Below are 25222 nucleotides of genomic sequence, written 5' to 3'. Positions count from 1 at the left end.
ATTACCTATCCAAATATCTTTTTATCTGAAAGTTTGTAATTCCTTGCCTTTGAGTATTACAGGAATTTGTTCAGAGTGGAGTTTCACGCCAACAGTTCATCTGTTGGTAAGAGATGAATGCAAGCCTTGAGAAAACCACCAATAATTCTTGCCTTTTTATAAGGTTGTATGTGATTACTCTTGTCGTCTTCTTGTTCTTTAGTTTTCCTGAGGTAATTCAGGTTAATATGTTGCCTAACTTTAGCCAACCTAGGAGTGACAATTTGTCTGACTCTTGAAAAGAGATATACCTCCAAATATAAGATTCCCTACATCTGTCTTAGGTAATGTATTTTAGGATGGAATATATTAGGCTGTTGCATTTAAATATTTTACCGTGCCAGATAAACTGCAAAATGCATTTCAATTGAAAATTAAGCTTCTTCACATGAGAAGTATCCATGTGGGCAGCCTTGTCATTCAGAGAGTAGTGATCTGTTACAGTTAACACTTTTCATTCATGGGCTCAGAAATCAGGAATAAAAGTGGTTTGTGAGACCTTCAGGACAAAAAACATTCCTGAGAAATTCTGAAATACCTGGATATAGGTATTTGTATGCAAACTGAATTGCATAATCCTGGGTTCTTAGTACATTAAAAAAAACAACTTTATAGACTGGTTATTTCAGGGCTGAAGTGATGAAGCCTTCAAAGGAATCAAGGTTGACATTCAGAGCTGATTTTATTAATATGTGCAGCCCACTCACTCCTTCAACACTTCCATGCATTATTAGCTCACTGGAGTCACATGAACTCATACGTTGCCAGTAGATTTAGCCAACACACTACCCTGGAGCTGGACTTGTTTTTGCGCATGACCTTCACACCAGTGCAACAATATTTACACTGGGGTCTTCATGGCCATCAATTAGGAGCTGTATCAGTAAAATAAAGGGAGTTTAGTTACAGTACACACAGACCCTTTCTTAACTCAGTGGTTGGTTGAGTGAAATAAGATGGCTGGTTATTTAAGAAGAAAACATAAAGCTAAATTTAAAGAACCTGAATTTGAGCAAGGCAGTGAGAGGAGTTGAAGGATCAGTCTGTGTGAAAGCAGTAGACGAGATTTTTTTTTTTTCTTAATAAATGCAGTTTTGGATAGATTTATAAGTTGGTGAGAAAAGAAGTTCCAGAAAAGCTAGTATCTGGGATGCAAAAAGATTCCTGATTTTGTGACTGGAGAAGAAGACATACCAAAATTAACAGATAGAACGTGGTAAGGCTTTGAGAAGGAGAGTGGGTGAGTGAGCAAGTGTGGCTCTTTAGGTACAGTTAGCTAATCTAAATGTTAGGATCCAATAGGTTTATGAGATCAGTCCTATATTCGATGAATTGAAAGTCTCAGAATTGGTTGTGTTTTGTTTTTTTTCTCTTTGATTTCTGTATTGCAGAACCAGACTCCCCACCCCAAAATGTAGAGTTAATAAATGTAACTGCAATGGAAATAAATCTGAGATGGTTACCGCCTGAGAAGCCTAATGGTGTCATAACTCACTACCAAGTTTTTTACAGTGATTCCAATAATTTATTTATTAAAAATGCCTCATCTACATGTATAACACTAAGTGAAATGAAGCCATATACTCTTTACAACATCTCTATAAGGGCATTCACCAGACATGGCCATGGGAATCAGTCATCTTTACCACTTCTGGTGAGAACTTCTGAAACTGGTGAGTGTGTTGGGTTTTTTTTAAATGTAGTTTTTCCACAATCAACTGCTTTATGGTGACCTTTGATGCCCAGGAGAGCAGTTTAGTTATTTTGAAAGTATGTATTTTCTTTGCAAAGCAGAAAAATTTGAACCCTGTTATCTCTTCTCTATACAAAGCAAAAGTAAGGAAATAGTAAGGAAAATTAAGAAGTAAAGAAAACCGTGGGAAGTTTTATGCCTGATGGACATTATCTATTTTACTGTTTGTCCTTGAAGATTCCTTGTGTCTTGCAGGACAAAGAATTTTTTCTAGGAAAGGAGGGGTTTCAGAAAGTGAGGGCAATATGGAATTCAAGTTATGAACTGAAATTTTGTAAGAATTCAACCCTAATGGTTAAAAAAAATCAGGATTCACAGATAATTGCTATTTCATAGCAGGCAAAGTTGTTTATGTTACTAGAAGTATTTTGGAGAAGGTACACATAAAACAAAATAGCAGAGGTTTACAGTAGATAAAGTTTTTCCAAAAAAGAAAAGTACATTTAGAAATGAGGATTGGGCAGGATGAACATTAAAGCGTTATAACAAGGTACAGAAGACACTTGAAATAAGTAAGCAGCTGTAAGGTAGGACAAGGTAGGGAAAGGAATGTATAATATCAACAAAAGGTCATTAAATTTTCAGTGGAGCTAAACAGGAGAGGTGTTGGAGAAAAAACTGAATATAAGGGTTTAAATGGAGGAGTAGATGTTGAGTTAAGCTGTAGACCCAGGAATTAAAGGTGGCTAGGGAGGCAAGCATGAAGGTTAGTTTTCTTTAAGGCTCAGAGATATCCAGGTAGCACTGGTATGATGATCATTCTTTTGGGAGGGGCCTTTTGCCATCTTCACCAATTTGCTACCTCAGACAACAGCCTACTTTATCTATACCTAGAGCTAGCCCTGGAACTCAGATTGCTCTGTTTGTCACATTTTTCTTAGTAAGGAAAGACATGCACATACGGATGTCTCTCAGAAGGGGCAGGGAGGTGCTCTGGCACCTTGATCGATAATACACAGTGGAATCACTCTGAGCTCCCTCTTGTTTCTGAAATGAACTTTGATTTTTTTTCCTGTGTGAAGCAGTTGTGGTCTAGGCCTACCTAACAAGTCAAGCTCTTAAGGAGCGGGGAACCAAACACCTGGTTTTTAGATTGTATGAAACAGTAGTCATAATACAAGCACTAAGCTAGCTCTGCCAAGACATTGTGCTATTTGTAAGGATTTTTGGGGGGTCAGATACCATAGGTATGTAAGCACCTGTCCAACTGATACAACATCCTTAGACATAACCTTTTTTATCGCTCTCTTAAACTTAGACATACATCTTTCATCCAAATTATATTTTAAGGCAGTTAGTTCCTTTTCAGTGCCTAACTGCCCTGATGCTCAGAACAAAAATTTGAATTCCAGCTGCCTGTGATGGAGATGAGAAGCTGCAAAAATATCTTCTGAGTTGAGAAGAATAAAACCAAGGGAGGATCTGGAGAATAGAGCATTTTGAGCGAAACACAACCTATTAATGGGCTGGTGTATTTGAAGATCTCTTGGGAGTTCTCTGTTACTATTCTACCATGAAATTAGGCAGAACCATGGGCTGATTTCACTGCTTCTCATGGCATTTATCTCCTTTTTGGATTTTGCTTAAGCAGAAATTATTTAGCCTTGATTTTCATCAAATTTCAGTTATGTTTAAAAGAATGTTTAGGGCGTCCTAAAAATATGTCTGTGCCTTACATGACCTTGTTGGCAAATTGTGCTTTTGATTATGACTTTCTGGAATAAGATATTATGCTGTTGGTCCAATTGTGGATAATAGAAAACATACTTGTGTCTTTATTTTGGGACAGACAGACACATGCACACACAAACTGATTGTTATGATGCAGCAAGGGCCAGCTGCTCTGTATCGGTCAGGGAGCCAAGAGCTGAGGGGGTCCCTGGGCCAGCAGAACAAGGGCCTCACTAGCCAGCACTTGTCCCACCAACCCCCAGCAAAGGGAGCAGGGCAGGTCTGAGCTGGCAGGCAGGGCCAGCCTAGAGTCCAGATTGCCAACACTCCACAGTGATGAGGCAGGTCTGAGGTCAAGCTAGTAAAGTGAGTTAGCAGCTTCAGTGACACTAACCAAGTCAGATGCAGCCCAATGACAGCTGGGCAGGCCTGTAGTGATGGGCCCAAGCTGAGGTCAGGCTGCAATGTCACTCTGCAAGTCAGGGACTAGATCAGTGGGTCCATGGCCAAGCACAGCCATGGCAGTGATGCAGCAGGAGCTGTAGCTCAGGTGGGCAAAGCATGAAAGCCCCAGCTGAAAGCAGCTCCCAGAGGCCAGTGGTCAACCCTGGCTGCAGCCTCACTGTGGCATTGCCTGGGAGCATGTCACCAGCAAGGATGAGGCAGCCCTCGGCTACACTATTGCTAAGCCCTAGCAGCCAGACCTCCAGGAGGGGGGGATTCTTTCAGGGCCCTTACAGCAGTAGGTTAAGCTCCCTTTGTTTTTCTATACAAGTATTCATACAGTCTGTATAGATACCCAGGAAAAAGGAAGAAAATGCAGGTTGCTGATACAAAGTGTACATTATGGCATCACAACAAGGAAAATCTACTAATAATAGCTAGCTTGGACTTAGTTATAGGGGTATAAGAAGAAAAGTTTACTGTTATTCTCCACATTTTTTTTTATCTGGCATGTTAGGATGATTTCCATCAATTTATTTTTTTTAAAGGATCTGTACCTTGTTGTTACAGTATGTGTCTGTAACATCTTCCAATTCAGCCTCTTTTAAAATTTATTTTGTACAAAAATTAGGATAAAAATCCAAATGTTTACAATGTGTTTCATTTAAACCAGTTTAAGGAAATGCTTAACAAACCAATGAAACTGACTGAAATCTTCTTATGAGTCTAAGTTTTGTCTTCTAGTTCCTGATTCTGCACCAGAAAACATAACCTATAGGAACATCTCATCCATGGAAATTGAATTATCATTTTTTCCACCATCTATTCCCAATGGAATCATACAGACCTACACAATATATCTCAAGAGGACTAATGGAACTGAGGAAAGAATCATAAACACTACTCTTCTGACACTACGTATTACAGGCCAGTATATAATGTTCTGGAACTTACAGCAACTGTAAATTGTTATGAAAAGGGGTCAACAGACTGATGCAGATCAATTAGTTCATTAGTTGAACATGATCCTTCTTGTCCTTATATAAAGTTATATGCTACCTTTCCTGAGAAAATAGCCTGTTGTGTCCTGCCGTAATGTGGTGGAATGGGCTATGGATGATACAGTCTGACATATATCTCATTAATTTTAGATGTTTAAAGTACAAGGATCGTCAACAGATTTCTTTGCATATCTATCATTGTATGCAAATGTGACAAAGTAAACACTTAAGTCACTTACATATCTTTCTGGTCTTATTCTGGATAAAAATAAATACTTCCCATTCTACTCACCTTTGCATCTTTTTCTGTGTTCTGTCATTATTACTGAGGCATGACACCGCATGGGAGCTCAGTACCTTAACCATTAAATTTTCAGAGTACAGCTAATAGAAAACTGTAAAGCATTCTAGGAATCTGAAGTATAAGCAGGTAATTAGGGCTTTGCTTCTCCTTTTGTTCATGCAGAATACTTTGTGTTGGTTTTCTTAAGGCTTGTTTAAGCCTATAAAGGCACACATCAGTGTAAGTGATGGGCCTGTTTAGCACTTCAGAACTACTTATGGTCCATTAAAAAAAAAACTAATTTGGCCCATGGAATGGTTGGTTTATTGAATACTTCTTCTTCATTTAGATTTAAAGAAATATACAGAATATACTGTAGAAGTGTCTGCTAGTACCACGATGGGGGAGGGCCTTCGTAGTTCACCTCTGTGTATACTGACTGATGAAGATGGTAAGTCAGAACAGAAGTTGCAATGTATCATTGTCTGCCTGTAGTCTTAAGCTAATCTTACACTCCATGTCAGGTATGTGTAGGTTTTATATACTTTTTTTGCAATTATATCTCTGTCTTGATATTTATATCTAACTGTCTACACACAAATATATTCATCTAGCTGTCATCTATCATTTAATGTATTTACCAGTACAAGCTATGTGAAATGGCACAATTGCTATGCATAGACATTTGGTCTTATTCATTTGAAGAATCTTAATTTACTAATATTATTTTAATCTAATATACCACATGGTAGAATGAAATATTATGTTTGGTTCTGCAGACATGTGGGAGCTGGAGAAAGGAAAAACAACCAAAAGGCAGCTTGAATGGTCCAGGGATATTTCTGGTTCTTTTGTTTGGAGATCTTTGGATTCTTCTAAACAGATGCATTGTACAGATACACAAATATAGATGTAGAGTTATTGATATTTTGAATATGCTCAAAGTCCATCATCTGTAGTACTGGAATTCCAAATTGAGCAGGGGAGTGTTCTGCGCTGCAGGCTGAGGAAGGAACAAAGTTATTGCATCCCCTGCTAATTAGTATAGTAGGTCACAAATCAGCAGAACCACCTTGAAATTATATGTGTTCTTTCAGTACCCAATTTAGTGTTGAGAAGGTATCATTGGTCCCCTCTATAGTTTCTGGAGGGGGAATCCTGAAAAAATTTTAAAGCAGAATCTTAACTTAGGTTCTGTGACATATTTTGGAGGAGCCTGTGCCTGTCCCTCTTCATTGCTTAGGGAGGAAGTCTCTGGGAACCTAGACTAAAGCAGCATTGACACAAACATCCCACCAGCCATTTCCAAATCGTCTCTTTTCATGTCTTAGGAAATACTGACTTGCCTAAGATCCAGGTTTTCGTGATAGTGGATCTTTGCAAAGATCCATGAAGTTGGTGGGCTTACATTCACACTTTCTGTAATGTTGCTGCAGCACACTGGGACCAGCCAATTTGGATAAATTCGTCTTTTACATAGAGTATTTTTATTTAAAGCAATGTAGATTCATTCTTCAGCAAAAAATACCCTCTGAATAAGAACTGTAGAATGAACTAGACATGCCAAAAAGAGATGACATTCACAGTATGACAGATCTTTTATTATAGAGCCACTGAGGGTAATATAACAAGTAAAACAGTAAATACAGCTGTTACCATTTTTTGCTAGTAAATACAGGCATTCACTGAATTCAGTGAACCTCGGCTCATGAAAAATATTTTTTTCTTAAATGTACAGAGTTCTAAAACCTTTATGCCAACTTTTGAGGTAGTGATAGAAGGAACAACAACTGAGAAACAATATTTATAATACACCACATGTTCTTTCTTCACAGGAACACAGTGTTCCAAGGTTCAGACCAAATGTTTCTTAGATTTGCTAATAGCTATGCTCATATTCTCAATTTTCATGCATGACTACAGCTATGACCTGAATTTTTAGTGCATGATGCTCTTTGGTTTTATTTGAGAAAAACAAAAGTAATTCTACTATTACTTCATAGTGATACATACATATCTGTGAATCAGGATGAAGAAAAAGGTTTACTTCTCAGTAACATTCTAATACAAAGCAGTATCACTTATGCATACATGAGTATGGTTTTCCTCAGCAATATTTATATGAACTTTAGAATGAAACCAAACATGGTCTAACACTGTCATTACTGACATTGTTTCCCTACACAGTTGTGATATGGTGTCATGTAGAGTTCATTTTAAAATGAATTTCAAGGGTCTCAGTCAATGTCTATCTTTATATTTGCCCTTGTGACATATTAAATGTATGAATGTGGTCCTTATTTGATGGAGTGAATAGATTTTACTGCTGCCTAGTATCCCACATTTTTATCATCTCTCAATGTCATACTTATCCATTCTTTCACCTTTTGGTGCTTTGTATAATTCTTTACAGCAGCTCTTTTTCCTCAGGGGAACTATTTTGCGGTGTTTTACGTGTGTTCATACCTATAAAGTTCTTGCTTTTATTAGAAGGGGGAAAAAAAATTACAGCAATGTACTTGGACAGTAGGTGAATCACTGTGACCTACCCGTTGCTTTGTTTTCTCATGAAGTACTTTTTCCATTGAATCACAGAAACAGATGTTCTAACACCACCATGCAAAATCTTTTATCATCTGTCAGAAAAAGGAAAAGAAGCTGCGCCTTAATGCTTGTTGATGGACATTGTACCAGTGTAGCACAAAGTTTATTTTCCATCACAAATAATTAAAAACCTATTTAAGGATGCTGTGTATCCCATCGATCTTAGCTGTTTAACAAGATGTTGTGTCCCATTCTCTCATTTTGTAGCTCCCAGTTCTCCTCCAGAATCCCTTTCCATAAAACAGTTGTCGGGTGTCACTGTGAAGTTGTCATGGAAACCTCCGCTGGAGCCAAATGGAATTATCCTCTATTACACAGTTTACGTCTGGTAAGATTTTCTGGAAGTAGTTCTGAGGATAAATACTAATCTGTAACCTATCAGGAATGTTAGGTTTTTCTTACACAATGTGTTGATTACACGTTTTTTGGAGAATGAATATTCATCCGGCACTTAAAATACTAGCTTTTCATATATACAAATTCAGACATAAAGTGCTAGCTGAAAATTGGGGTATTAAGTATTTTGTAAGTATTTTCAATATTTCTCTAAAAGTTAAGTTATGGTAAATGAATTCAAATTTAAATTAGAGTGTGGTGACTATTTTCATTGTGCTCTGATTAGGCCTATAGTAAGGCAGAACACAAACTTAAGATAAATTGTCAAGGAGATTTGAAATAGGATTAAAATAAGAGAAATATTGCTTCCTTTTGTAGAAAGTGAGTAAGAGCAATGTTAAGAGTGTATGTGCTATCATTTATGTCTACTATTATATTTTATATTTATTACATTCATAGGAAACAAGTATTTTTTAACAGATATTTTTCATTTACTGTGAGGGAGGTTTTTTTAATCTACCCTTTCTTTTTCTCTGTGGTGTTGGGTTTTTTTCTCCTGTCATCCCTTCTGGGATTTTTTTTCATCTTTAAAAAGGAGTTTTGACACTTTAAAACTTGCAGTTTCTGTCCTATTCTCTGCATAACATAATTTGGTCTAGTGATGTGGCATCTCTTCAAAAATCTCTGTATAACTTCTACTGGGGGTGCAAATTTATTTTTTTTTGTCACAATATATTGCATTTATGCTCTACTATTTTATTGCCTCTACTAAGGTATAGGAAACAAATGTTAACGTGCACCTTATGAGATGCAAATCAGCAGTCATTATAAAGAGACTGCTATTGAGCTTACATTTATCATTTTAATGTTACTTGACAGGTTTGAGGTAGGGTTTGGCCGCAGTTCCTACTGATTTATTTTTTTTAAAATTTTAGCTTCTAGTTAAATTGGTGATAAAGTGAATGGGAATGAGCTCTTCTTTCTAGAAAATTTAAATTTGGCTTGTCATGTTACTTCTACCATATTGGCAAGATCTGGTGCTTTTTAACCACAAAAAACATTAAATTAAAGGCTATCCTCTAGCTAGGGAAGAGTTACTTCATGATTAGGATTATGGTTTTGATAGATGCTGTGTTCAAAGACTTGAGGTTATACAACTCTTCATCCTTATATTGCCTTAAAGCTTACTGCTTTTGTTACTATTACTAATGAGTTAGTCAGAATTATTTTTTTAAAACTGTTAATTGATCCATCTTTCTAAAAATTTGAATAAAGCAACCATATAACTTTTTGCAGTAAGCCTTGTCCTTTTTTCTCCCGTATTCTCCTTGCTCTGTCTTATTTATCCTTACTGTGCCATACCTAAAATTAGAGAGGCATTAGGTATCATCTTAAGGCAAAGGCCATTAGAGAAAAACTCTTGTTGCCTTCAAAGGGGCCACAAATTCACTCCTTCCTTGGAGTTTTTTTTGGTTTTGGGGGTAGGGGGTGAGGGGGGAAGGAAGGGAATTTTGAGTATTTAACAGAATTGTTTATAAAATTTTATAAAGTTGCATTATAGGGTGAGATTTGACAAGGCAAGCTGCTGTGTCATAGTTGCTGCTTTTGGGAGGCATTCAACATATTTGGGGGGAGATCATTAATCCAAGAGCCTCTCAATGAAGCAGAAAGAGGAAGGTTAATACAGATGCTAAATAAATATTCCTTCTCTTAAATATATTGCAATAGTTATAAAGAATTTAGTAACCTTTCTTTAATGAATTGGGAACAAGAATCTACAACTAGAATAGAAAGGGTAATATGTGTAATGTTTTCATTGTTATTATCTTTCATGGAATTTATCACAGAACAAGATGGTTTTGGATGCTAGCAGGTAGTAAAGCAACTTTCTATATGCCTTGAGTCTACCAGTTCTTACTCCCTGACTCTGCAATTCTAGAGTATTAAAGACGTATTAACAAAATTACTGAACTTGTATATAGCTCTTGTCTTTTGGCATTATCCTGTTCAGCATATTTTTGTAAGATAATGACTGACTAGATCTACTTCAAAGTACAGATTTTTACGAAAATGTGTTACCTGTCTTTGTCAAGTGAATGTATGCAATTTCTTAGAACCTCTGGATTTCTAAAAGATTTCAATTAAAACTTAATAATATTGTTCTTAATTTAAGTTCCTTGGCTTAGCTTATTCTGCTAGGTACCTTTTCTCTCATTATCTGTGAAGACTGCACTCACTTTGATCAGTGATTTCTTATTATTTTGATTGCAGTTGCAATTGTTTCTAAACAGAAAATCAAATTTTCTTGAAACACCCCAAGCTTTTATTCTTCTTCCTAACTATGCCTGATTGTAGAAAAAAAATTTGGCAAATAATATATTATAAGAATGCAATTACTCAGAGTAGATGTTTTTGCAGCACTAAACTGTGGATTTTCTCCTTACCTAAATTATAACCAGCTATGTTTTTCTATACTAAGAATATATTGGGCAAAGATCCAAGAAAGATGTCTTTTCTTTGTATAGAATTTGATAACTGCAGCTGCAACCTTTTGTATCTCTTTACTGATTATTCAAAATGTCAGAAGTTTGAGGAAAATGTAAATGTTGTTAACTTTGTTACCAAGAGTCTTTCCCACGTCAACAGACATCCCACTCCAAATCTGAAAGAGATAGGAAAAATTTAGATTTTTCATTCTGATACATTTTCTCATTCCAATTGTTTGTTAATGTGACTTTATTTCAAGAGTATGAGATGGTGGTGAATCCTTGCTAATGAGACATTCATTCATTTATCAAAGGATGAAAATCAGCCCTTCTAATAATTTTGATCAGTCTTTCTCTCTCTCTTTTTTTTTTTTTTTTTTTTTTTTTTTTTTTTTTTGTAGAATAAGAACTCATTGTCTTGTTTGTGAAGAGCTCCACAGTGACTCCTGGAGCAAGATATTTGGTTTTACTTGTCAAATTAACATCCTTGTATGAAATCCCATTAAAGACACAGGACACCCACTCATACAGAAATTTTTGCAGGAATGGAACATTAGCTACCTTTTTTTTTTCCTGCTATTTTTTTCATAAAAGATAAAATAAATTTAATGAGATATAGCAGACTTTTTGAATTCAAGTTAGCTATTTCTATATCTTATTTTACTTTCTGATAATCATTTCATACCTATGCTAATACCAGTGTTTTATTAATGTTACATCCTACAGTCTTTCTAGGCGGGTTTTGACCTGACTAGAGTTCCATTCTGATCCCCTGCTACATTCCACCAGAATTAACTCAGCACCAGCTAATTCCTGTTCCATATCATCTTCTATTATTCCATTTATAACTTCAGCCTTCTGACCAATTTCACAGAGTCACAGTAGGGCATGCTCCCTGCTATAATCTTTTTATATTTCGCTATTCCTGTCCAGGGAGACAGTTTAGTTATGCCCTACTGTGTCCTTCCCAAGGGTACCACACAACCATTTGATAGCAGTTACTAGATGGACATGCTTGTCCTTGATACTCCATATAATCATTGTCTTTCCTGATATAATTTACAAATATATTTCTGTGTTTGTTTTTTTAAAGCAAAACTAAAAGCCCTATTGTGATGCTACAGTACAAAAGTGAGCTTTGCAACATAAAAGACAAAAGTTGCTGTTGTCTTTTTTTAAAGCCTAAAATATTTGTATTTACCACAATACTGCATTTTTCAATTGTATATCATATGCCACATTTGCATACATACAGAAATAGTGTGTATATATAATTAATAAAATACTTTATCTTTAGGAATAAAATGTCAAAAAGGAGTGTTAATGTAACAGAAACGTCATTGCAGTTCACAGACCTGGAAAATAACTATGAGTATAGTACTTACCTAACAGCAAGTACAAGATTTGGAGATGGCAACATAAAAAGTGATACTATAATATTCAGAACTTCTGAAGGAGGTAAGCTTATCTATAGTATGAATGTCTAATTTTGTTCAGCCTTAAATTCCTGTCAGCCTTATTTAATTTAATAAAGCTACTGAAGTATAAATGGCATTTGACTGGTCAAGAAGAGACATTCTACCTGTCTGTTTGTGTGTGTCTTTCTGTGTGTGTACACCTATAGCCATAGCTCTATAAAATTATGGTGGCGTTTCTGTTAATTTACTGAGCAAAACTTTGCATTACCCTTCAAAACAGGTAAGATTAAAATAATTTTATTTTTAAATGTTGAAACAAGTACAATTAATTTTATAATATCTTTTAACAGCTCTTTTCTTTACCTTGCCATGACACAACTTCTTCTAGGGTTAATACTCTTTAGAGTCTCTCAAGTCTGAAATAGTTTTAAAGTGAAAATTAAATCTGTAAGTGTACACTGATTTATTTATTATATTTTCAGTATTTTATACTTACAACATGGTAGATGACTGTTATAAATGATGATAGTATATACTGTGATTTGAAAGTCATTCAGTTCAATTATTGTCTCTGGTTTTCCCATCAGTTATGTTGCTACAATCTGGTCCAAGATGGATAGTATGCAGGCATATTTCAGAATCTTTGTGCATAGATAAACTGACTTCCCAACACACAATCAGTGGTAGGATTAGCCATCCATAAAAAAACTGTCTAAATCATCAGGTTGTAGGTATTCCCAGTCTTTCCTATTGAAGATGTTATGGAAACATGTACTGACTTTCCAGGGCACAATTTTTAGGACCTGATCTTGGGAGTTCCTCCTTCAATTAATATTTTAGTATTTTATGCAAATTAGAACAGCACAAAATAAGAGAGATAAGATAACTTACAGTGTTCAGTACTCTATTGCATGTTGTGTAGAGCACTTTCTTGGATGGTGAGAAAGAGGGATTTAAATTATCTTATGATGACTTCAGGAACTGAATTTGAGTCTCCTACAGCACTGTGCTACTGAGAAGGACCATATGCTGCTATTCTTTATATGACAGAAGGAGAGGCTAATCGAAGAAGACTTACAGGGTCCTTCCTGCACATTTATTAGGCTGAGGAAAGAGGAAAAAACCAGAAATGATCAAGTATCTGGTTTAGCTACATGAGCTGAGAGCCTAAATTCTGTTTATAATCAGAAAAGAGGGAACAAGGATTTTTATTTAGATTTTCTGAAACAAATCTTTCTTTTCCCTATTAACTATATATGGAGCATAAAGGCCTAACTCAGTCAATTTCTGTATCTGCAAATTAGATTTTTCCATCTGCCCAAAGCAGTAAGTACAAGACAAATTCTATAAGAAAAGCGTATCTGTTTACAAATGAAGCTAAATACAATTGTGTCTGCAAAATAGCATTTTAAAAATGTATTTATATCTACTATTGTATTTCATTATGGTATAAAAACTGCTTCTGGAAATAATCAGAAATACATTTAATTTGACATAGGATGTCAAATCTGTAGTGGGTGTTTCTTGGGCACTAAAATGTACAAAACCTTGAGTTAGGTATGCTAATACTTAATATTTTTTCAGCACCAAGTGATCCACCAAAAGATGTTGTGTACAGAAACCTTACTTCCACATCAATAATGCTATTCTGGTCTCCTCCTCAAAAACCTAATGGAAATATACTGTACTACTCAGTTTATTTCAAAAATCATTCAGGAATATTCATACAGGTGAGCTTATTTTTGTATTCTTCTCTTGTATAATTCAATAAAGTGTTCTAGTAATTCATTTATAGTTATCATTATATTGTTATTTCATATTTCCTTTATCACAAGGCAGTTTTTTAACATACAAAGAGAGAAGCACATCTTGTAATCATGTCATTGGATATTCATTTTATTAAGCATTAAAGCAAATAGGTTTTGTGTAATATTCTATATTGCAAAGTTTACATGTACATGTATACACACACACATATATCGAATACATTTTTATGCACAGCATTGATAGGTACAAGACCTATTACATTCATTGTACTGTTAAGACTATTTTTGTCTAATCTATCAATTGGAATGAATTTCTGTAACAGTTCTGGTTTTAATACATGTATTTACAGTACCGAAAAGAAGAAGATAATGTCAAAGTAGTGAATAAATTATTGTTTCTTTTTTTTCTGTTACTCTCAAAAGGAAATTACTGTTTAGTATATTGAAACAAAGGTATTGAGATTCCTAAGTTAAAGCATAAAAGACAAAATGTTATTTATAATTTTTTGGTGATCTGCACATTTCCATGTAGGGTTTCTTTGTTGCTACTTTCATCCTTAATTATGCACCACATCTGTTAATTTTATATATAGCTTTTCTGTTCTCCTTTCTAAGAGTATATTATAATACAGAAATATAATAAGAAGAAACAAGCTTCCTTTACAGGGTTTTGGTTACAAGCTTTACACATGTGGAAGAAAAGAAAGAAATATAAATTAATGAAGAAACTAATGCATGAGAAATTACTTCTACTGCATAACTTTGTGTTCAAGATATATCTAGTGTGAGGTATGAATGTGTTTGAGGATAACTAGAAAAAAATATTCACCAATATTACAAATACCTTTGACTGAATTATTTCTGACATACTTCAGTGCATACACTTCTCTGACTTCTGTGAAGCTGTGTGGTTGCCAGGCTCAGTCTGCATAGTTTCAGATGCAAGCAGGACCATGCCATGAATTCACATTCTGATGAGATTAAAATCAGGGCTACAGTTCAGAGCTTCAGACTTTGCTTGCACGCACCGTTATACCAAAAGAGTTTTTCTTAGCCTAACAAATCCCTGGAGAGACCTTTACACCACTGCATTACCTGAACTAGCCTGACCTATGAAGAGTGTCTGCATTTATCTAATTCTTGGACAACCCAAGCAACTTTAGAGGAGGACTACAGACTTCAGCTATTCCTGCCTTTAGGAAGGTGGAACTCAGGTGAATGATTAAGGTGAAACTGATACACTTGAGAGCTAAAATCCATCTGGATGTGCCCATGACACTGGAAATGAAGGAGCAAGATAGCAAAGATGGAGCACAGTAGCCCTGGCACAGCAAGGTGAGGGTCCAGTTTCATTATCGTGTGATGTAGTTGGGAAGGAAAGGATGGGTAGAAGTTATCACAGTTTTGGCATGCTATGTGGTGGACAGCAGAAAAGCACTGACAGTAGCTCCACTTCTAGGTGTGGAAACTGCCATTTTTGCCCTTTCAGCTTTGATTTTTAACCCATCCCTCTGTCATCAGAAAATACGTTTCAGCTGCTGTTGCATCTGTCTCTTACTGGCCATGGGAGACCAGCATTAATCTCTCAAATCACAATCCAGTCCTAATCTGTCTGCTCCCCTTAACTCACCTGCCCTTCACATGCCTCTCTGTTCACTGTTTGGCATGGCAACTACCGTATCTACATTGCACTCCTATTCTGTGCATTGGCATTCCTGTGGGTGCAAGACTGATTTCAAACAGGAGAAAAAAACAAATCTCCCCTGCTTGTTTCTGTCAGATATTTTATATTACTCTTTTTACAACAGAGAAATGCATGTGTGAATGCAGCCTGATGTATAAATATGATATATACAGTTTTAAGCTGTATAAGTGTATGCACACATACAGTTTACAACTATCTGTAACTTAGAATATAGTTGCAGGGTTTGTTAGTAAGTTTTGTATTGCACACATTTGGAAAGAAATAATCCTTAACTGTAATACTCTGCAACTAGGTCACCATTTTGCTTATGTTCATCCAATCTGAATTTTCAATTTGGGAAATGATACAGGAGATTTAAAAAATTAGTATGATCTTTTCACATTTCTAGGAACTCCACCTTCTCAGGCACACTGCTTGTAGGCAGTCATTCTCTGCCAGTCTTTCATCTGCTTCTTTGTCAGAACATAATAACAGAGGTCCAAGTCTGAAAGTATATCTTCTAGAAGCCTGGAAAACCATCCTGGCTGAAGAATATCAAGAAAATTAACATCTTCCAGTGCTGGCATGATCTGAAATAGATATAAAAGTCATACTAAAACTACTGCTATTCTGTTGTCTCAGTTTCTCTCTTCTTCTCACATGTTCTCAAACGCCTCAGGCATATTAAAACCTAGTTAATATAAAGCACTGATTATGAATAGCTTAAAAACAGGAGTTTAGTAGCTGCAGAGTAAAGCATTTTGTTTAAGGGGAAAGAAAACAAAAGACCTGAGATAAAGGATGCAGTTTAGTCCTTGACATGATGCAGAAACTTGCAGGAGAAATACTTTTCCTTTAAAAAGAAAAAAGTTACATACCTTCACAGGGCAGAAAAGTAATGTATAGTTTCTTTGATTTGCAGGTCTACATGAAAAATCACACTGTGGCTGTCCAATCAGAAGGCCTGGGATGCTCAGACCTAGGATTCAGAAGCAGAACAGCAGAAGGAAAAATTTATGATGGAGATTAGCTTTGAGGATGTTGGTAGATGAGTAGGCTGATGGAGATTAGATTTGAGGATTTTGGTAGATGAGTAGGCTGTTTCTATGGGGATGATGACAGGTCTTAAAAGAAAAAGTGTCGGAGCAGGAGGAATGACTGGTAGCCAAATAGAAGAAGCCATCACTTGCACTAGGCTAGGTTCAAGGTCAGCTTTATCTTTCTTCTTCTCCTGCCACAAGTCTAGGGAAAATGCTGCTTTTCGGGTTATGTTTGCTACTCTGCTCCAGCGCAGTAAAGATATAGTACGTATTCTGATGAAGGGCACTTCCTACACAGATGATATGGCACTATACCTCGTCTTTGCATCGTTTCTCTATGATGCTGCTGGATTCCTACAGTTTAAGCTTTCACTGTTTGCAATAGCAGCTTTGCGAGTTTTGTTCTACAGTGCCTTGGATGGTGCTTGAAGCAATCATAGTGCCTACATTCTCCCTCTTACTGAGGAATGAAGTCAAAGAATCTATGGAAGTGATTATCTGGTTGCTAAATACTGATCTTTAAGAGATATTGTTGATTTGAATAAACTTTTATTCAATCTTTTTGTACTTGTGTTTTGATTAGCAAGAATGTGGGAAAGATGCTAATTACAAATATAAATTTATGCTTGGAAAAAGTTCTCCAGTGTGGAGTTTCAGTACAGATGACAACTGCCTTGCTCTGCCAAAGCAGACAGGGAACCAGGAACTAAGTGGAGAAAAAAAGCCCACAGCCCTTCTAGAGACTGAACATTATACCCTAAATCATCCACCCCCGTACTTCAAGCCAAGTGAACAAGACTATACAGTTAAGAGTGAAATTTGGCTTGGTCTGCCTTTCAGGTGTAGACAAAGGATGCAAGCAATGTGCCACATTAACTTAACAATCAAACATTTTCTTTCACCACCACCAGTATGACTGAAAAGGGGAACTTCTCTAAAATACACTGCAATGTTTTTTAAAAGCTATCCTCAGAATGGTACAGCACACAAAGAGGAATTATCTTCACTTAGGTTGGCCCTGGAACAGTGTGAATCATGCTCCTTGAGGTTTGGCTTGGATTAGCCCTCGCAGTGTCACCAGTCTCACCTGACTGCCAAAGTCTGTGATACTCTAACTCAAAACAGCACAATACCATGAACATGAGAAGGAAACAGAACAGGGGAAGAAGATTAACAGTGAAGAACAGCAGCACTGTGTTGTCTGCGTACAACTAATTACAGCTTTATGCCACTGAAAATTTCTGCTGCTTCCTGAGGTGAAGAAGATACTACTTTCTGCTGACGCTTTCATGGCCTGTGTGTATTGCTTACACTTAGATGCTTTTAATAATCTGATACTTTGCTATGTCAAAACTTCTTTCATGTATGGATGAAGAAAGGGACAGAAGGAAGAACTTCTTCAGCTGTAGCCAAAGATCCTAAGCTGTTTGCTTTCATCTGCAGCCACAGTTAATTGTAAAACTTCCTATAGTGTTCTATCCCCAGGGTACAATTAGTGCAAGTTTCATCTTTTCTCAGTTTGTACTCACACAGTTCTTCCTGCTCACCCTTACTCTTAATTATGTGTTCATTCTTATCTAATATTTTGTCATATCACAAGTTTGAGGTAATCCTGAGTCCTTGGGCTCCTTTATAGTAAAGGGACGACTTCTTAAAACGGTTTTTGTTGAACCACTAAAAAGCCTGTTGTTAGAGCCTTCACATTGGTTCACTGAGTCCTTGACGGCCAGACAGCTGACTAAATTGTAAAGGTATGCTTTTTAAACTATGAGTTGGATTTTCAGCTGTTCATACCAATAAACTCCCATTAAATCTAGAGCTGAAACTTTATGTGATACCTTTGACATTTTTACCTTCAAAACTCAGAGAATTGTCTTTTAAAAAACTAATTATCAATACTAAATATTAATAATTACAATATATAATAATAACAACAGAAGCAGAATGATGCTTCTGGGTCAGAAGGTTTTTTCTGTCATACTGTGCTGGAGTATCAAAAAGTTTAATTAAATACCTTAGAATTTGATCCTCTGTTTCCTGTATCTTACCCTACCCAAGTGTAAAGCAAAGGTCTTCCCAGCCTTTTTTCAATTACTTACATGAATATAGTGTGAGTTTCCATCTACATTTAGAAGAAAGTCATATATTAAGGTGGAATTTCTTAGTATTTTGACTGATGTTGACTTAACCTCCTCTTTCAGACAAACCTGTGTGCTCTAAATCTGTTAATCAGTGGATATAGAAACTTAACTTACTAATTTGTGCAGCTTCTGTTCTGCATGCAAAATACAGGCTTACATTTTCATTGCCAAGCAGTTTACTTATTTATTTTAGGTACTCACTAGTGAATGTAGGCAAAACTAGGACTTCAGATACAGATAAAAATTTTAGGGAAATGAATCAGTGTCACCTATTGTTTTCTGCAGAAATAAATAATTTTGCCTGTACAAAAAAATTAATGAAATGTTACTTTAGATATATAAATTGATATGTATTGGTGACAGACATCAAGATTTCATACTGAACCATCAGTTTGCACAGTACTGACTCAGCTGTTTTGTAGAGCATATCACAGCGACTTCTGTAGGAAGAGAAATATAACCTGTTTTTAATGTGCACTTTTAGTATACCTGTGTTTATTTGTGGTATTTCTGAATTTAAATATGCACACATTACAGTCAACTTTCTCCTGGTTTACTAAGCCTGCTATCACAGCCTCTCTCTTTTTTTTTTTTAATGAAAGAGTTTAATTAAAAGCTAACTTTGATTTTAAGGAAATGGAGGGTGTGAATAGGATGAAACACCGAAAACAGTGGGTAAGCCACATAACTGGAATATGTACTAGGCAATTCATCAGGGGATTGAGCAAAATCCATCTTACCATGAAAATGTTGCTATGTAGAAATATTAAAAGGACTTCTTTGGTCCTGAGAAGTGCTGCCCATGCTATCTGCTCAACGGGGCAATGTGGCTCCTGGCGAGGAATGATACGGAATCTTTGAATCAGGAGCAAAGCTTTGACTTCCTACACAATGCTGGAGCTGAATATGCTTATGGAGTACCTAACCTGTCAACAGTTTTCAAATCATAAACCAAACTGCTTTGGATCACCTAAGTCAGGTTCCTGTAAAGCAGTGGGTGATTTTACACAATCAGTTATGTGGAATAGCTGGCCTTACATAAATAATCTGATTTATATTTTTTTTTCTTTTCGGTTTCCAAAATGGTTCATTCCAAACAGGAATAGCCTCCTCAGAGAGGCTAATCTATATAGAGCACTAGTCTATTGCTATAGTCATAGTTTTAGTAGAATTTTTTATATAGTTCAAAAGAAAGTGAGTCTTAGTTCTGTTGCAAACCTTTTGTTAGCAAGTAACTGCACAAAAAAAAAAGAAATTGTCAGTTCCCTCAGTGTAATGCAATCCACTGGGTATAGACATTTGCATTACAATTAATGGCATGTTTTTAATGGAAAGGACAACTAACAAAAGGAACAGTTTATCTAGTGTTGTGGTAAGATCTCTGCTGGTGAAAGTTTTAAATTCAAAATCAGACAATTTTCTGTAAGTTCTACTCATAAAGATGGGACGAAGTGAGAGAAATCCTTTGATTTGCTCCATGCAGGTCAGGGAAAGCAGCCACATGTGTGATCATGTAATCTATGAGCACCTAACAGATGATGGGGTTTATTTTTCATTTTCTTGATGCAATATAGATAAACACATTGCATTACAGTTTTAATGTTTTAAAAAAAGATGGATTGACATTCAACAACTACAAACAGCAGCAGAAGTCAATTATGTAGTACTTAATTCTGTAGTACTTACAAGGAGTAACAATAAACATAATACAATAAATGAGTATTGCAGTAAAAATCAGGACTCATTAGGAGTCAAAGAGTAGATTTATGTCTCCTGAACACTATGTTGAATCATATCTGTTGATGTTGGTGATGGGTAAATGGGAAACTAGAAAGATAAAACAATGAATAAATAATATTTTCAATGGCAACACTTTTTTTTTTTTTTCCTTTAGAATTTCTCAAGTTATGGTAACGACAGTGATGTCAGTATGTCCCAGTCTGCAATTTTGGATGACTTGGCAAAATACAGTCATTATACTCTATGGTTAACTGCAAGTACAGCTTTTGGAGATGGAAACAAGACCAGTGAAATAATAGATGTGTATACAGATCAGGATAGTAAGTTAATAACTTTTTAATGCTCAGTGTATATCAGTGCTTCCATTTATTAAATATTCTTTAACCTTGAAGTTGTTTTACTGTTATGATGGCAAAGTTTAAAAAAAGTCCAGCAACTGCTGTTTTCAAAACTGCAGTATTTTTTCTTTGCAAGGAAGACATTTTAATATGAGTCTTTGCTTTGTAACACTAATAATGTAGTTCACAAGCTTCTCTGGATACAAGCAATAAAAATAGTCTTAAACCATCATTAAGACTCTTGTTAAACAACTTTAACATAGATGATTATTCATATAGGCTTTCAAGATATTTTGCTTTTGATAGTGAAACATAAATGATTTTTTAAAATTGTACAAAATAATCATACTGAATATTTGTTTCTGTTTTGGTTTTGGTGCTTTATTACTGTAATCCATGCATTTATTTTTTGCTTGTCTCTCATAGTCCCAGATGGTTTTGTTGAAAATCTGGTCTATCAAAACATTTCTTCATCTTCTGTAAATGTAAGCTGGCTTCCACCATCCCAGCCAAATGGCTTAGTCTTCTTTCATGTTTCTCTAAGTTTACTGCAACCGGGAACAAATAAGACATTGTCTTTCCTTACTTACAACACAAGCATCATTTTTGATAATCTGGAGAAATACACTGATTACATTCTGAAAATCACACCAGCCACTGATAAAGGATCTTCTGAACTGCATGCTCTTAGTCTGCATATAAGAACGGATGAAGATGGTAAGTATATTTTATTTATTCCTAAGGAAATGTAGAAAAAGAATAGTTTTCTAAAAGAAAAAAATACTGTTGTGTCTGTTTTTCTCTTGTTACTTAAAGCTTTTTTGCTATACATTTACACAAACAACTGCTACACGTTTCTGTGTTGAGACCATGAAATAGAATTTTCCAGTTTAACTGATAGCTAAAAGACATTTTTCATTGTAACTCATATTTTCTGAGGTTACTCTTGTTTTTCTCTTTCTTACTTTTTCATGTAGTCCCAGAATCAGCACCTATAATCAAAACATTTTCAAATCTCTCAACTACCTCAGTTATGCTTTCATGGGACCCTCCTGTTAAGCCAAGTGGTATTATAAGAAGTTATGATTTAAATTTATTTGGGCCAGAAAGGAATAACTCATTCTCTACCACCAATAACTTTATCATCTTGGAAGACCTTCTACCATTCACATTATACAGTATTTATGCAGCTGCGAGAACAATAAAAGGATCTGGTCCATCTGCCATGCTTCAGTTCTACACAGATGAGTCAGGTGAGCAAATTCAATTGTAATTGTAACCAACTTTGAAATATTGGCCCATTGTTACTGCATCTGTCTTAGATCTGAACATCAGACCTGTCAAGAGTTGAGATGAAGGATTCATTTTCCATTGGTCTGTGCATGATGAGCTTTCAGAAGAAGGAAAGACTAAAAGGAAGTCTTTCCTGAGTTCTCCTCCTTCTGCCACAATGTGCAAGAGGTGGTTGCATTCTGCATATGATTAAAAAAATAACTCCAAGGAGAAATGCCTTTTGCTTTTGGAATGTGTTACAGTTAGCCAGATGTCAGGGATTTTGAAGCAAGCAGCAATACCTTTCTCTTCATACCCCAATGTAACTGAAAAATGATAAAACATGGAAATATTTCTAACACATTCACACACAGGTCTCTTTTACATGATCCTCCTCTCAGCCACATGGTAAATGATATATCTTGTAAATATATATTGAGATGCACTCAATATATGATGTAGGAGGTGAGGTATATCACATTCCAGTAATATACGAAATACAGATTTTCTTAAATGCCTTAGTTCTGACAACGCGGATGTGTAAATAGATTAGTGAGATCTCTAATATCTCTTGCTGACTAAACATGTATTCCAGATTAACAGAATTTGTTTCATGCCAAAGAGAAAAAAAAAGATCAAAATAGCAATGAAGTAATGTTTTGTTGAGTTCAGATACAAATGGTAACAAAAGTACCTGTGTTCTTCTGCTTCTCCAAAGTGTTTGGTTTTGCCTGGATTATTTGTAATTTGGAACTCACTAGTATTTCTCCTTTGCAGTGCCATTAGCTCCACCCCAGAATCTGACCATTACCAACTACACTGCAGATTCCGTGTGGCTAAAATGGGATCCAAGTCCTCAGTCAAATGGTGTTATTATGAGATATAATTTTAAGATTTATCAAAACAACACTGAAAAACTATTTTATTGGGTATGTTTATAATTAACAGTGTTTAATTTTCTAAAATGCTTTTTTCATGCTTTAGGATCAAAATAGATGACAAATATTCTAAATGTCTGTTATGCTCCTAGAATTAGGATGTTCCTCTAAATTCCTATTTGTTAAGACAGTTTGCTTACTTTCCTACCATGCCTGTAATTAAATTTTTAAAATTAGATAGGAAATAATTATTAGATTTTAATTTGCTTTTAGCTTCTAATATTTCATTAATGGTGAGCTTTATTAAACTTTATCTCATATTTCAGTGTAAGTTTGAGGTTAGAAAATCATGGTAGTTACTTGTTTTGTGGCTACCTTAGTTTAGCTATTTAGTGTCTGCAGACTTTCAAGATTCACAGGGACAGACAGACATTCATAGTCATCTTGAAAAACTGCTTAGAGGTTTGCATTTTTTTATTTTTGCTGAATAACTGAATATTTTTTAACTTAAATGCTATAAAATTATATACACTCTTGATCACAGCATTTGTATTTGCTTAAATGTGGTTGCTTGGATGGCATCAAGAAATGTGGCATGAACTGTAAAAAGGCAACAAGGTGAGGCCAGAATTGCATCTCAGGCTTAGAAACTGTATAGTGGATTCTGTTCACCCAAGATGCTTGTGAAAGCTGCAGGGAAAAGACATTGCTGCAGTGACATATGAGTTTAAGACATGCAGTGTGAGATATACTTGGGACTGTGAGAAGCTTCATTACTCCAGCTCCCTCAGCATTACAGTTCTTGCTACAGAGACTTAGCATGCAAGGAAACTGATTGTGCTGTGGTTAAGCATATGCATTGTGGAAATTAGTCCCTGTGGGGTGGCCTACTGTGCTGCCCCCTACACAGTCTGCTGTTATTCCTTATTCCCCATTGTGGAATGAAGTGCTGGCATCACCCCAGTTTCTTCCATAATCCTTGGAAGAGGGGGAGCACAATGCATATGGAAGAGGAACAGCCAGCTGCCTTTGGAAACACATTCTTAGGGCACTCATGGGCACCACCAAAGGTTATTATCCGGTGTCCATCTGAGGCAGGCTCAAACCCAATTAGAATGCAGAAACTGGTCACAGCACTTGAATGCACCCACTATGCCCCATGTTTCTTCACATTTTGTCGTGTTATGTGGGCAAGAAATTAGATTTAGGTTGTGGCAGCAAGACAGGCAGAGCAATTTATATAGAACTATTGTATTTAGGCACCATAATTCTCCGATTACTTGGATCCCACAAGATGTTCACCAGGTTTTCTTGCTGAAATTCAGCTCTTTCCCTGCTGCTATTATAGTCTTCTCAACGTTTGCACAAAAGGTGCCATGCATGCTCTGGGAAAAACAGCTACCAATAACTGAACTGTGGTTTTAAGCTTTTTTTGAAGCTCTTATCAGTCTGTGTGTCTGGCTCAGTTAAAGTAAAATAAATGAGAAGCTATGACCCATGACCTGTTACACTGCAGAGGTGTAGTAAGGAAACAGAAGGTGAGAGGGGGTTGATGTGGCAATGTGGAGGTGGCAAGAGTTTTCAGTATTGGTAAGTAAGGCATATGTGGAGTTAATCTGTTCTAACAATTCTGTGGTAATTATGATACCACCCTTTGGCATATCTTCCTCACAAGCCACAATGAAAGAGGGAGAGGAGAAGGGAAAGGAAGAATTTGACCCTGCATTCCTTTTTGTTGAGTTCAGGGACTACTCTGAAAGGTACTCAGAGTAGTATGGCTGTAAATCTTCTGTTCATTTCAGTGGGTTCAAGGTGAGGCCCACAATGTTTACACAGATTAACTGAGTACTAATAATTTTTCCTTCCTTAAGAACATTTCAGGTTCAAACCACGAGGCAAACATTGTTGGATTGGAACCGTTTAGCCCCTATTTTATCAGTGTGTCTGCATTTACCAAGCTTGGGAATGGCAATCAGTTCAGTAATGCTGTCCAGTTTACAACGATGGAATCAGGTTAGACATGACTTTTTTTAAGCTGCAGTTCTGTTTAAATATGTTTTCCTTCTATGGCTGAACAGCAATCTTCCTCTTCTCTCCAAAGAAAATGTAACATAACACTATCTCATTGTCTTCTGCCTGTGTAACACCGATTCACATTCCTATTGTACCGGATAGGCTGGGTTTGAAGTTTGATGTCGGAAGTGTAGAATTAGACATGTCCTCATCTGAAATGAGAGGCTTATATAGCTACTATAAATATTTTAATAGCATCACTGATAAAGGGAGGAAAATAAGATATCAGTCTTTGCAGATCAAAGTGATAATTCA

The 25222-nt window shown here is 35.9% G+C and overlaps 1 protein-coding gene across 2 annotated transcripts in view; it reads left to right on the top strand.

Moving 5' to 3' along the window:
- PTPRQ (protein tyrosine phosphatase receptor type Q) overlaps positions 1 to 25222 on the top strand; it is a 141854-nt gene that overhangs the window by 54358 nt on the left and 62274 nt on the right. For both annotated transcript variants that reach the window (XM_056342105.1, XM_056342104.1), the window contains exons 31-41: positions 1431 to 1712; positions 4652 to 4834; positions 5541 to 5642; positions 8003 to 8123; positions 11915 to 12075; positions 13620 to 13765; positions 20561 to 20726; positions 21171 to 21461; positions 21722 to 21997; positions 22794 to 22945; positions 24766 to 24907. In XM_056342105.1, coding sequence (XP_056198080.1) covers positions 1431 to 1712; positions 4652 to 4834; positions 5541 to 5642; positions 8003 to 8123; positions 11915 to 12075; positions 13620 to 13765; positions 20561 to 20726; positions 21171 to 21461; positions 21722 to 21997; positions 22794 to 22945; positions 24766 to 24907 — 2022 coding nt within the window. The remainder of the gene's footprint in view (positions 1 to 1430; positions 1713 to 4651; positions 4835 to 5540; positions 5643 to 8002; positions 8124 to 11914; positions 12076 to 13619; positions 13766 to 20560; positions 20727 to 21170; positions 21462 to 21721; positions 21998 to 22793; positions 22946 to 24765; positions 24908 to 25222) is intronic.

Source organism: Falco biarmicus, chromosome 5, assembly GCF_023638135.1.
Source record: "Falco biarmicus isolate bFalBia1 chromosome 5, bFalBia1.pri, whole genome shotgun sequence".
Classification (NCBI taxonomy): Eukaryota; Metazoa; Chordata; class Aves; order Falconiformes; family Falconidae; genus Falco; species Falco biarmicus.
This window is presented reverse-complemented; position numbering and strand designations above follow the sequence as displayed.